The 14741-nt window shown below is 33.9% G+C and overlaps 1 protein-coding gene across 5 annotated transcripts in view; it reads right to left on the bottom strand.

The window, feature by feature from the left end:
* The window catches only part of arap3 (ArfGAP with RhoGAP domain, ankyrin repeat and PH domain 3), a 59280-nt gene that overhangs the window by 8629 nt on the left and 35910 nt on the right, over positions 1 to 14741 (bottom strand). For 2 of the 5 annotated variants that reach the window (XM_073921873.1, XM_682220.9), the window contains exons 16-32: positions 14139 to 14295; positions 13950 to 14052; positions 13659 to 13857; positions 13464 to 13527; positions 8347 to 8510; positions 8025 to 8237; positions 6861 to 6966; positions 6639 to 6786; positions 6390 to 6458; positions 5514 to 5588; positions 4938 to 5055; positions 4695 to 4823; positions 3711 to 3847; positions 3401 to 3483; positions 3284 to 3319; positions 1920 to 1983; positions 1692 to 1835 (exon numbers count right to left, since the gene is read on the bottom strand). In XM_073921873.1, coding sequence (XP_073777974.1) covers positions 1692 to 1835; positions 1920 to 1983; positions 3284 to 3319; positions 3401 to 3483; positions 3711 to 3847; positions 4695 to 4823; positions 4938 to 5055; positions 5514 to 5588; positions 6390 to 6458; positions 6639 to 6786; positions 6861 to 6966; positions 8025 to 8237; positions 8347 to 8510; positions 13464 to 13527; positions 13659 to 13857; positions 13950 to 14052; positions 14139 to 14295 — 2009 coding nt within the window. Of the gene's footprint in view, positions 1 to 1691; positions 1836 to 1919; positions 1984 to 3283; positions 3320 to 3400; positions 3484 to 3710; positions 3848 to 4694; positions 4824 to 4937; positions 5056 to 5513; positions 5589 to 6389; positions 6459 to 6638; positions 6787 to 6860; positions 6967 to 8024; positions 8238 to 8346; positions 8511 to 9629; positions 11547 to 12684; positions 13528 to 13658; positions 13858 to 13949; positions 14053 to 14138; positions 14296 to 14741 lie in introns of those variants that run through there. The other 3 variants (XM_073921874.1, XM_005173181.5, XR_012389776.1) reach the window with 2 other exon arrangements.

Here is a 14741-nt window from a genome sequence, read left to right as displayed (position 1 = left end):
ACTCTAGTAGAGTTAAGCAATTGAGTTTTACCAGTGTTCCTTCATTTCCTTTTTTTCCCCACAGCTATAACATACTAGTAGCTCTTCTTTACTAGACAGTAGTCTATATTTATTAGATACTAGTACTTATTAAATGCTAGTATTTATTAACTGTGTTTATTCTATTAACATTCCATTAACTATTAGTTTTTTCTTAATTAACTCCTAATCGGCTGCCAATTAATTTAGGTATTGGGTTGGATTAAGGATGTACAATAAGATCATGCAGAACGTATACTTTATAAGTACAATTAAACAGCCAGTATCATAATAATAGGCAGATAACAAGTCACTAGTTCATATAATGAGAACACTAAAGTGTCAATTTTTTTATTATTATTAATATTATTATTATTCATTTTATTTTTGACTAAGTCCCTTTATAAATCTAGGGTTGCTCTGTATGTTTTACAGTGAAATTGATTATAAATAAACAAATAAATTATCCAGCTTTTGTTTTACACAATGAATGCCCTTCCAGCTGCAACCCATGACTTGGAAACACCCATTCACTCCCATTCACACAACGGAAAATTTAGCTTACCCAATTTACATATAGCACATGTCTTTGGACTTGTCAGGGAAACCAGAGCACCCGGAGGAAACCCACATGATCATGGGGAGAACATGCAAACTCCACACAGAAATGCCAACTGACCCAGCAAAGGCTCGCCAGAGACCATCTTGCTGTAAAGTGATCGTGCTTCCCACTGCGCCACTGTGACACCCTATTATTATTGTTATTTATTATTATAGTTCTAAGGTTTTTAATTGAACCTGTGTGCATTCTAAATAACTATTCAATAAAAATGTATATCACAAAAACTGTTGCCAGTGCCTAATGAATAACTACTAATATCTAATGAAAAACAATCATATTAAATGAATCAATATGTTATCTTACAAATGCTTACAGGTAATATTTAAAATGATACACTAGAATAGTCACTAGAAAAATGAAAACTTGACAGATCTAAACAGTTGATATCTGAAAGACAGATCCCAATAGAATTCAACAGCAAATGTATTAAAAGTGTCACTAGTACCATTCAAATTAAAGTAGTTACTAGTCCTTATTTAAATACTATTATCTAAAAACAACAACTTGTATCTAGAGAATGTTTAGGTAATAGTACCACAAGAGATAATACCTAAAGAATAGGCGCTAGCAGCTAATTGGAAATATACTAGCAGCTGAAAAATAAGCATGAAATTACATACTAATACATTATAAAAAAAATTACGTGACCGTTCACCAAAAAAAAATATTCTATGATCTTTTACTCATCAACCTGTTGGAGTCCCTTTCTTATGTTGAACACAAAAGAAGATAATTTGAAAAATGTTTGCCATTGACTTCCATAGTATGTATTTTTCCTGTTATGGGAATCAGTGTTATGTATGTCAATGGCTCCTGGTCACCAACTTTGCACGTAAGGGTGAGTAAATATTGAGTACATTTGTATTTGTGCATGAACTATCCTTTTAAATCTTAAACAGGCATGCCATAGTGTTTTAGTATGGCATCAAATTACTCAGGCTATGCTTTCAGGTGCATATAAAACAAAACACGCTTTCGGATAAAGTATCAAAGCTACAAACAAGCATGCATCCTATGCCCTGATCCACTAGAGGGCGTCAGTGTGTTGTACCAGAGTCTGATTGGCAGAGAGCATGGTTGAGTTGGTGTTGCTTTCCTCTCCTCTGATGGGCACGAGCGGCATGGTGCCAAACTTCTGCTTGGAGATGTCTGAGGATGAGTGACGCCTCATCACCGGCGGCCGCAGATCATCATTCTGAAGCAGAAAATATAATGTTCATTTGTAGCTTTGGACTATTACATAAACATTCACAATTGTTTAAGGTAAATTAGGCGGTACCTGTGCTTTTAGTAAATTGGTCATCCAGTCCCATAATTCAGTTTCACAGGAACAGCTGAGGTACCTGTGAGGTCAAATGATTTAGATCTTATAACAGACATTGCAGATAGATTTCAAATAAATACAGTGCATCAAGAACCAGAGAGTGAAAATCACTGACAGTAATTTAATACAGCTAGTTTCAGTCGAGGACAAAATTATTAGTTTAATATAATATAATATAATATAATATAATATAATATAATATAATATAATATAATATAATATAATATAATATAATATAATATAATATAATATAATATAATATAATTTTAAACATTACTTGGGAAAATATTTAAAAAACATTATAATTTCAGAGCTAAGGAAATAAAAAAGAATGAAAATGATGTATTTTTTAAATCAGACTGTTATTAGATAAATTTATAATATGATGTGTCACTCTGTGATTATCACTCACACGCTGCCTAACATTTCATGTTTAAAAAGAGGGTTTCATTCCTACCAATTATTGTAATACAGCTTAAAATTATTTGTTTTTATCTATACACATTATCATATGTGCATTAATGTATAAATAAAAGTTATGATGAATTATCATGTACATTATTTATGGATTTTGTTATTTTGTAAAATAATAAATTAATAAACCTTTAATATTACAAATTTTGTTAATCAAATAAAGCACATACAGTGTCAGACAGGATTAGTAAAGCAAGCGGCCACAGGCGTGGGAAAAATGGGTCTCATTTTTAATAGATAAATCTTAAAGGCTGTGTAATGCTAAATGAGATTAAAAATGCAGTTTATTGCTTTTTTTAAATGCACAGATTCAAGCAACTGATCAATGAGGGGAAAAAGTATATCAAATATCTATGTAGCGTGTTACAACTGCAATCACAGTTATTTATATTGATATAACCAATTGAATTGGTATACTACAAGGCATCATAAAACAAAACAGTCCTTAATATAAAATTCCTTTCAAAAAGAAAACAATTTAATTACTATTTATTCTCTCTCAAGCTCCAAACGTTTAAGAGTTTCTTTATTCTGGCGAAGACAAAAAAAAGATAGTTTGAAGAAAGCTGAAAACCTGTACTCATTGACTATCATAGTAAAAGAAGTCAATGGTTACAGGTTTCCAGCTTTCTTTAAAAGATTTTCTTTTGTGTTCAACAGAAGAAAGAAAATCAAATAGGTTTTGAAAAAGTAAAGAGAAAGTAAATGATGGCAGAAATTTCAGTTTTGAGTGAACCATTCCTTTAAGAAAGTATTGTTTCCTTTTGGATTCATTCTCTACCACAATTTCGAATGGGGTAACAGATTTAATTCTACAGTATAGCACATATACATATAACACTTACAATTGCTGTTTGTCCAACAGTACTGTTAATCCCCATCTGCAGGAAAGCACAGTCATTATTTACAACAAATACATTATATCAACTGACAAAAAAAGGAAGTGAAAACAGGCATCTTACTTAGTTGGAGGTTTGAGCTTCTTTCTGATCCCCATGTAAATCTTTAAGGTCTTCAGTTGCCATTCTTTCTCAGGCTTGTTGCTCTGTGAAATGGGAACAATGAAATGCTTTACAACTTTTGTTTTCACTTCAGACTGTCTGTTTTTTTCTACAGAAGCCTGTAATGTAGAACTCTATTATTATTGCTTATTAAAAGGACAACAATGGAAATCAGTTTTGTTTTTAATCCTTTATGGTGTAATCCATGACAAATTCAAGCTTATTCACTTATTTTTTCCTCAAATAAAAAGAGAAAGGAAAGAATACACACTTTTTTGTCCTTCATCAGGAGTAATTTGTGGTCTTTAATTTGGAAAGATCGCTCCTGGAATTTGTTTCCTTGTAAGAGTTTGGGCGGCTCTTCCCGACACTTCAGCACTCCAGACTTGACGATTTCACTCTTATAGGCTATGAAAGAAACAACCGGTCAAATCCAGCAACAACACAGAAAAAAAAAATATATATTTATTTAATGCAACAACAAATAGTTTTAGAGTTTTAGGTTTAGATGTTGTCTAGTAATGGCGGTTCAATCCAATGTGGCGACCCCGGATAAATAAGGGACTAAATAGCAATAAAAGTGATGAATGAACGTTGTCTAGCAATATTCCAAAATGACATTATTTTATTTACTTTTTGTTATTAAATAATTTTTTCTTTCTTTATTATTATTATTTTTATTTTTATTGTTGTTATTATTATTACTGGTTCAATCTCATTCAGTTTGAAGTCAGATTTCCTTGTCTTTTTTGAAAGGAAGAGCGAAAAAAACCTCTAAATTAAGGACATTTATTTCTTTTGAAGACTTTTCATTAATCAACAGTCCTAGCGTAAAATAATTTCCACAGATATATATTAAGCAGAACAACTGCTTTTAACATCGAAAAGAATAATTTCCTGAGTACTGTAAAAATTATGCCAAATTTCAGCTTTACCACAAGGATAAATTAATGTATATTAAATATATAAATAGTTTAAATATGATACATACAGTAATAAATATAATTAAATAGTAAATATAATAATTTTAAATATTATTCAAATACATAATCATGAAGCATTTTATCATCCTAAATTAGCGAAGAGACTATACAAAATATTTGAACTTGTATAAAACAAAGTAGTCATGATAAATGTAAAAACTTTGAGCCAAACTCATGAATGGCTTTAAACATTTTTTATCTTCATGATAACATGATCAAATGACAGACACTTTTTTCTGGAAAGAAATCAGCTGAAATGAAAGTGCTTTCACCTGTGAAAATGTCTATAGCTTCTCCTCTGGGCACTTTCTTGACCACCAGATATGCTGAACTGGGATCAGCCATTTTACACCATTGTAAGGCTTGTTCCAGAACCTTCTCTTTGGGGTGAAGAGGTCGTTCTGCACAAATGACAATAATTAACACAGAGCTTTAAAAAAAAAACCTGTTGACTGTAAAGTGAGATTTAGTCATTCAGAAGTGACTGCTTAAACGAATGTGTATTTGGTTTTTACCGAGCTCTCCATCCTCAATGGCCTCAAAGGTCATCCACACATCCTTCTCTCCTGCGGGGATGTTCCTCATATACAGCACCTGATTGGTCAGTTCCTCCGCACACATAGTGGGAGACACCTGTGGGGGAAAATAATGAAAATAAATTCACACAAGTGGTATGCAATAATGGTTTGAATCTACCACCATGTGCTTATATTGTGGAGTAGCAACTCAAGTCACATACAGTTATAAAGCAGACTACTTAAATGTTTTATTAGGTTCTTTCCACAATAAAATGTTTTATATGTTAGCTTTGATGCCATCTATGTGCTGGTGTGCCTTGTCAGACTTTATTATTCTATCTATGAGGTTGTCAGATATTATTTTACATACATATATATATATATATATATATATATATATATATATATATATCTATCTATCTATCTATCTATCTATCTATCTATCTATCTATCTATCTATCTATATATATATATATATATATATATATATATATATATATATATATATATATATATATATATATATATAACATTTTTAAAAGAACAGGCTTTTTTACAGGTTTAATTGCCTACTTTCAGAGTGATGCAGCAATCTGGTATCTTTTCTTCAAGATAAACTTCAATGATCAGGTCTCCAGCCTGTGAGAGCTGGAAAAACAACAACAAGAGGAAAAAATAATTAATTATTTGAACATAATTAACACTCTCCAAGACAAACATTAGGTTTAAGACAGTTATCAAAAGATGAATGGAATCCTTTACATTTATGCAAAAAATAAAGCCAAATATTAATCTAATATTGTTGTTTAATGAATAATCACAACTTTTTTATTAACTTTATATACATATTTACTGTATATATTTATGTATATATAAATGCACACAGATATGTATGTGCTTTTAAAAAATCTTGACACATTTCCATGTCCATTGTATATAAAACTGTATGTTATAGATAGTTTATATATAAATATAAATACATATCTTTTATACATTTATTCATTTAAAAATGGATGTATGTATTTAGATCAACATAATAAAAAATGTTGCAATATAAACAAAATTATCAAGTAAACAAACTTTTATTTTGCTTTTTATTATTTTATAATTTTTTTTATCATTAAACAGCACTAAATATTTGTTTATTTTTTCAGTAAACTACAAATGAGATTCGACAACAAAAAAAGTAATTTTTGCATTAAATAATAAATAGTAAAATAAGTATGTTATTTTATAATAAATCATAAAAAATATATGTCTTATTTTATACATATTTATATGATAAATGTTTTGATGTTTCTATATCTTTCTATATTTGGTGGAATAACCTTGATATTTTAAATCACAACAGATCAAAACATTGTCATTTTCTAAAAAAATGCTATTAATGATTTTCCAAAAGGAATAATGCTAAATAAATATAATCAATATTATAAAGACATACTGTACCTGTGTGTCTCTCCATGTGGTTATCAAACTGATTTCCAAATCAATCTGCGTTTGATGTTCTTCATCAACCTGAGCAAACACAAAACAATCAAAAACAATTACTAGCAAAAATGTTTCAAAAATTCACAGATATTAATCAAAACATACAATTTCAAAAGTATTTTTGTACCACTTACTGGCACAATATTCTGTGAATAGATTCTTAAACATATGCTATAACATCATACAACTTTGAAGTTATCCACTTACATCAAATATATAGAGATAGTTATCAATGAGGTCTTCTATGATTTTGACCTCATGTTCCCCTTTGCCATCAGTCTGAAACAGGCTGGGTGCAAAAAGCAGGGACAGGTTTTTAGTGCACATCTGATTCAGATCCGCACACTTCTGAACCCTATGGAAAGAAAAGGAGTGTTGAAGGAGCTATTATTCACAAAAAACCGACGCGAGGACAATAAAGTTACTCACCGGTACAAATGACTGATGAGCGCTGCTAAAGTGGTTCTGTTGACCCGTGGTAAACCTCGAATCAGCTCTTTATATCGATCCAAGCGCTGTGTCTTCAGAGGGATCTCTGCGTAAAGCACAAGAAATCACTGAGACAATCTGACAATTCTGTGTTTGTTGTCATTCATTTGAATATTTGGGCTTGTTTTCAACATCACAACTGTGGCTATGAAATACATTTTTGTTTTACTTGTGTAAATAAAAATGCAAATACATTGTCAATTTGCATAATTGATGCTGAAATGTAATTATGTATTATTAAAAATGGAAATTATAAAAACAACAACAAACAGAATGAATCATGATGTCTGTATATAATCATATTTCTGTATATATTAAGCAACATAGTTGCTAACAACTCTTTACTGAAATTAAACATTTCAAATTGGAAATGTTTCTTATAGGAAATGTTTCAGGTTATAAATGTATATTGACAGTTATAATATTATAGCTTCTGAAGAATTATGTGACTTTAAATACTGCAATATTGATGCTAAAAAAGCATGCACACTGGCATGCACGCGCACACACACACAAAAGGCTGTTTAATAGTATAGTAAAATTATTTCACCATATAACTGTTTTGCTGTATTTCTGATAAATAAATACTAGTTAAATATACAGTATATATTAGTATAATTATATACTAATAAAAAAATGTATACTAATAAAAAAAACATTTTAAAAAACATATTGCAAATTATAATAAAATGACAATACCGTTTGCTATCATAAGCAGGCTTCAAATAAATTTAAAGGGGTAGTTCACAAATGAAAATTGGATCCAAGCCTTAATGAGTTTCTTTTTTCTGTTTAACACTAAAGAAGACATTTTGAAGAAAGCTGAAAACCTGTAACCACTGACTTCCATAGAAAAAAAAAATTCAATATTTTTTTCAACTTTCTTAAAAATATATTTTTATATATTTTAAACACTTATATGTTATACAAATATATATTAAACACTTTTGTGTTTAACAGAAGAAATAAAGTCAACAAGTAAATGAAGACTAAATAAAGACAAAGCCTTTCGTTTTGGGTGAACTCCCCCTGTAGCAGACATAATGTTAAAAACAACCCATAATATTTAAATTTTTTTAACATTCAATTGAATACTGTACTCACTGGCAGCTTCTTTCCAGAAGGGGTGGAGGTCAGCCATGAATATAGGGTCATCAATTTCCCGAAAGAACCTTTTCAGAACATCCGTCACGTCCTCAATGAAGTTATCCCCAATACGGAGCTTTACGTTGCGGGCGTCCTTACGAAACTCTTCCATCAAAAGCTTGATTCTGGACTTGGCACCATTTTTTCTGTAAATACCCTCATGACCCAGACCTGTGGCAGAGTTTGAAATCAGCTAATTTTTCATGTACATCTAATAGAAGATTTAGGCAAACAAGAATCTAAAAAAATCAGAAGGAAATGAATCAGTCTCTCTTCTCACCATATTGGGTTATGAAAGCAATGCAACTGTCTACTATGATGGGAATGTCATTTCTGCTGAGCTGCTGATCTTTCAGGGTGTTTCCTTTCCCCCCTGCAGCCTTCTGGATGTCCGCGTACCAGAGGGAGAAATCAGTCCTGCCAGTGCCCTGCAGATGAAGAGTCCTGCAGACAGACATTCAGTTATGATGAAAAATTAGAGCAACTTCTCCTTTGTTTGGAATAGAATCAGAAATATGTATTAAAGTGCCTCTATTATGGTCTTTTAAAGGTTTCTTATTTTGTTTTAAAATCTTCAATAATAGGTTTATAAAATAAAACTGAGTATGATTTTTAAAATTCCAATAAGAAAATAATGTGCATAAATTATGATGGCAACACACTTACAGAATAAATTCCAGCACAACAACAAAAGGTGCGATAGGAGATAGGGATTGCATATATAAAATGTTATTTTGATCATTATAAAATTCCTTAACCAAACTGAACTCCCAAAGAGGAGTCTTGCACTCCCAATAGCCGTTATGACTGTTTAATGAGTTTTGTCTTCGTCTACTGGGGCACATGTAATTAATTATATAAGAAAAAGGGTCTAAATCTGCAGCAAATTCCATTTCCTATTTGATATTTGGCACCAGTTAATCAGAAAGTGACAATTTTGTTCTCTTTGACTCTATGGAAGGAAACGGTGCTTTATTTGCGAATGTTTTATGCAGAGTTCCAGTTTTGTGCATAAATCTAAATCACATCTTTGGATGAAAACCTGAGTGTGATTAAAAAGTGTGAATATATGACTCAATAACACTCTTGAATCAAAACAAAAGACTCTGTTGCTATTCATGTCTGGTGCAATGAAAATATTTTTTTTCATTCCTATGCTATCCTATGCTTATTCATAATCTACAGGTGTCAAAATTGTCAAGGGTTAAAGGTTGCTGGAGGGCCACAACTCTGCACTCCATGCTTGATTGAAAACTATAGGTACGTGTTGAAGCAGATTTGGATCTACACTTGGGAGAGATGTGGTCCTCCAGGACCCCTGCCCTAATCCCTTCGATGCCATCACTTCGGAAGGTAAACCCATCAAAGGGATTAGGGCATGGGGATGAGCCCTACCAAATGGAATGTGGTGCAAGTGTTTGTTAAGTTTGCTATCTGAGAAGAGAACTTTCCGATAAAAGGTCACAGCGACCACAAAACCATCAACAAAAGCAAAAGTTATGTGGCAAAGAATTGCAGATAAAATTGGACTCACTCATAATATTGGTACATTGTTTTTTCTTTATATACAGTTGTTTATTTTGTATTATGGTTTGTAATTTGTAGTAAAAGCAGAGAAAAAACTGACAAGGTACTGTACATACATAAGGGGAAAAAAATAAAATAAATAAGGAGGATTTTCGTAGGATACTAAGCAGGCTGCCAAAAAACGCATTGTTGTAGTCAAAGGCACTTTGCATATACAGACATGAACTGGCTACCAATAGCTAGCAGTTTTCAACATATGTCATATGTTTTCCAACAAATATCACATTTTATTGTGTGTTTTACAGAAGAAAACCCAAACACTTTCTGAACAAGTGGAGGGTGTGTGAACCATCTATTTGAAATCTCTTACATTCACAAACAGCTCATTACACAGCACATAATAAGTAATATAAAAAAATCACTTTAAGGGACATTTTAAAAAGGGTTTTAATTTGTACTAGAGGTCTGCATTGCACCAGATTTCTTGTGACATGGGAATACATTTCCGAATAAAATTCGGTAGCGGTCGGTAACTGGTGTAATTTGAATGAGAGCAGGCAGTCTAACAATATAGGGCTCCCAAATCCCAACATGATTTAAAAACAGCTTATCTGTGATTTCCTCATTCTTATTAAGCACCGGTACAGCCTGTTCTCATGACTGTAACCCATGATAAACGCATCACCAGTGCTTTCTGCACATGCTTTTATTCCGCATAGTCTGTGCACGCATCATCTGCATTTCGCCCCAATTTTATCCTCCTTACACTGGCTGCCTGTTAAGTTTTGTATTGATTTTAAAATATTGCTTCTTAACTATAAAGCTTTAAATAATCTAGCTCCTGTTTATCTAACCAACCTTCTGTCTTGCTACAATCCAACCCGCTGTTTAGGATCTCAAAACTTAGGGCCTCAGGTAGTACCTAGAATAGCAAAGTCGAGTAAAGGAGGTCGAGCCTTTTCATTTATGGCTCCTAAACTCTGGAATAGCCTTCCTGATAATGTCCGAGGCTCAGACACACTCTCGCAGTTCAAAACTAGATTAAAGACCTATCTGTTTAGCAAAGCATAAACTCAGTGCATCACTTAGCGGTATATACATGAATGTGCTCCACACAGGTTTTTGCATCTCATTTATATACACTATAAACAGTGGCTAAGCTAATTGTTCTCTTTATTCTCCATTTCCACCTGGGGAGACTCTTCCCGAGGCCCTTAGACTATGCAGTGCCACTGATTCGATCTAAGACAAGCAACGAGATGATCCTTATGTGACCATATTCTTGGACCAGGCCGTATACTGAGCAGCTACTGTGGTGGTCACGGAGGAGTGAACAGCATGAGACTGATTCCTGTAATGCTCCAGGGACAGACAAGTCTTCACTGAGGTCCAGCATTCTCCAACCTCTGGTGCCTTGACTGTAGCTCTGCACAAGACGTTTGGCCAGGGGACAAATGGTCGTGCCCAACTAAGCCTGGTTTCTCTCGAGGTTCTTTTTCTTCACTTTTGCCAATTGGTGAAGTTTTTTCCTTGCCGCTGTCGCCACTGGCTTGCATGATTCGGGATCTGTAGAGCTGCGCATCGATGGATTTGCTCTTCAGTGTTTGGACTCTCAGTAGTGAATATTAAACCACACGGAACTGAGCTAAACTGAAATGAAATTAAACTCTAAAAACTTAACTGACACTGTTTCAATTTACTATGATATTTTATGTAAAGCTGCTTTGACACAATCTACATTGTAAAAGCTCTATACAAATAAAGGTGAACTGAACTGAACTGAATAACGGTCCTCAGAGCAGGCATTACCAACATGGGAGAGCAAAGTGAAGATGCGCTGTCCTTCAGCTTGCATTAGAAAATGGTCAGTTTACTGTTAGGAAACCCACATAAGGGATGTCTGATGTATGGGAGTCTTTTTCATGTGTCATAGACACAAATAAAAAATTGACCCTTAGGCCCCGTTTACACTAGTGCGTATTAGTTTTAAAACGGCGTTTTAGAATGAAAACGATCCGCGTCCACACTCGCGTTTTACCCAGCGTTTCTGAACTGCTCTCCGTCCACACCAAAACGCTGAAAACGCACATCACGTGACCACACACACACACTTTGGCAATCGCTGGAGCCTGTCTACCCAGATGAGAGCTCTGCTAGTCGGACTTCTCATCAAGCATCTCCCGCTGGATCTAATCTCACTATATTTATTAAACGGGATATTTCATTCATCTTGTTGTCTTTATCTAACGACATATTCCCTGACTTTGGTCACTGGAATCTATTACTTGTTCTCAGGTAACGTGTTTTGGCTGAGCGCAAAGATAAGTTAATGATTAATGTAAGCACGTACATTCTGTATATTGACTGATCGCTAGCCTTTATTTCCTATAATGTATAAACTTATTGTATGTTATACTTTTATAATGGCCATTATCGATTATTAAAACTTCAGCAAAAGAGAGGGTGTGTTTCGTATTTTCACTGAAATTGAAAGGAGGCAGTTGTTATCGGCTCCGTTTTGTTATAAATATGCAGACAGTGAAGATGACGCTCATGCAGCACGACGCCTCAACATTTCTGCTGTCTGTTTAGTTGTTAATATTAAAATAAAAATAGGCAGTTCCTTATATCAAGTTTACATTTTATTGTTGAGAAAGTGAAACAACGTAGCCAAGGTGATGTGAATGAAGTTATAAAGTACACTGTTCCCTGTGAAGATTGACGCATGTCCTCGGTATGTTTTCCATATCAAACTGAGAAGAAGAGATGCAGCCTTGATCAAACTTGCGAAGTCTGAACTTACACGGAGAAGATTCAGGACTGAACTGTGTGTTAGGCTACTTAATATTGAGGAAAAGCCCCAATCAGAGAGGCGAATGTCTGCAGCCCCGCCTCCGTTTTCAGATGTCTCCGTCTTTCCCCATCCACACTGAGACGGAGCTGCAGCGTTTTAGAATGAAAACGGCCTCTCCAGCGTTTTCGAAACGCTCCGTTTTCGGCGCTCGAGAACTCCGGCGTAGTGTGGACGGATGGCGTAACCGTAGCAAAACTTATGCGTTTTCAAACTAAAACGCATTAGTGTAAACGGGGCCTTAGCGTGATGTGATAATACCTTAAACTTTTGCCCTTTAGGAGGCAAAGGACTGGAACCTTTAAGGTGGCACTCCCCCCCCTGCACAACCCATAGTTTAATCTGTCATCTCTCTCTCTTGGTAGTACTCAATTTTAACATGAGATTTTGGAAACCAGATCTAAATTTAGCAAGAACAGTCAGATTGGGTAGAAAATGGGGCAGTTTGGGCAGCGAGTGAACAAAGGCTGCATATACGGTGGGATCGGTTAGGTATGGAATAAAACCTTGCTGGAGCGGGATTAAAAAATTTGTCCCCTGCAGACCTCTATGTTGTACTGTTCTCTAAAATTTACTAATAATGTTATCAAGATTTTTACATCAAAAAACAAATTAGGAAGTAATTGACTATATTCTGAGCTGTTTTTGACTCCCATATTAGAACAGTTTGAATGGGCGCGGCCAAGTGTAGACTCCTTAGTAAATGCCAACTGCTCTGATTGGCTTGCAGTTTTGCATATTAACACGACTAAACAGGCAGTGAAAAAGAAGTAGGCACGGATCTTCTCCAGAGGTGGAGTTTTTCCACCCTGTTACATCAACATTCCAGAACCTGTGGTTTTGTCAGACTGGCTTCAATACACGTTGATTTTAGAATAACCACAATGTATTGAGTTTCGAAACTTACAGGACACATTTTTATAGTGCTATGAGCTAATATATATACATTTTTAAAAATGAAGAGAATTTAGTTTTTTTTAGTTCATGACCCCTTAAAATTGTGCAAGTCAAAGACCTACCTTCCTTTCTCAACAAGAACCAGAATGTCCTTCTTCTCATGGTTCTCCATTTCCGATGCAATACCTTCATTTTTAACCCAAGGAATAGACAAAAAAGCACATATTTCTTTTATTAATCCCCAAGGGTAAATTAATCAGCATGTTTTTCTCTGAAACACCATATCAGTGTCACAGTGATTGAACAAACAGACTCACTGAGCTCCTGTAGGCGTTTCAGGTTTATAATATCCTCGGCGGCTCCATCATTTCCAGGGCATATGAACAGGTTGGACTTCTGGAGAACAAAGAAGCCTTCTTTCCACTGCTGTGGGTCTAACATGGCCTTGTATCTCAGCACACCCACCCGCTCGAACTCTCTCGCCAGCAGGCAGTGACAGCTGAGAGGAGTAGTGGCCTGCCAGAGATTAAAACCGAGGTGAAATCTAATGCACCAATGCGACTGTTTCCTTTGCATATAAAACACAGCTAGTTCTGATTCATATTTACCTTCCCTATTGCTCTCGCCCAACTGTGCAAAGCATCTGGAGTCTCCAAGCCAAACTGGACCAGTTTATCAGACATTAGGTAAAGTTCAAAAGTGTAGCGAAATCTGAGAAAAACATCAAGAGTAAGATTATTAAGAGTTTTTTTAATGTTTAAATGTCCTGAGGGATGTTGGTTAGCAGTGGCTCTCACTTGTCAATAAAGCCGCTGTTGTTGCTGGAGTCTGGCCTGCTGACTCCTAAACAGATGATGTCTTTAACATCGATCTTCATACTGGGCTCATGACATCTGTCAGACTCATAAAAGAGAATAGACTTCTCCACCGAACACCAATATTTTTGGAAATCTGCTGAAAGAGTAATAAAACAATCAAACAACAAAAACTGAAACATCTGAATGTGTATTAGTATTTGTACTCAGTCATTTTATGAATGCTTCACATCAAATTATGGTATTAAGAATAAGAGTAATGCTGTTTAAAACCAAGTTGCAATCAAGTGCCCATCTGAATATTTTTAAAGTGTTAAAAAAAATCCAGTAAAATTGATAATACTTAAATTATTATTATAAAAAACATATAAAAAATAAAATTATATATATATATATATATTATACATTTCTAAACATGATACACATTTCTAAACATGATAGTTTTAATAACTCATTTCTAATAACTGATTTATTTTATCTTCGTCATGATGACAGTAAATAATATTTTACTGGATATTTTTTTAAGACACTACTATACAGCTTAAAGTCACATTTAAATGCTTAAAATAAAAACAAAACAAAATA

The sequence above is a fragment of the Danio rerio genome, chromosome 14, assembly GCF_049306965.1.
Source record: "Danio rerio strain Tuebingen ecotype United States chromosome 14, GRCz12tu, whole genome shotgun sequence".
NCBI lineage: Eukaryota > Metazoa > Chordata > Actinopteri > Cypriniformes > Danionidae > Danio > Danio rerio.
This window is presented reverse-complemented; position numbering and strand designations above follow the sequence as displayed.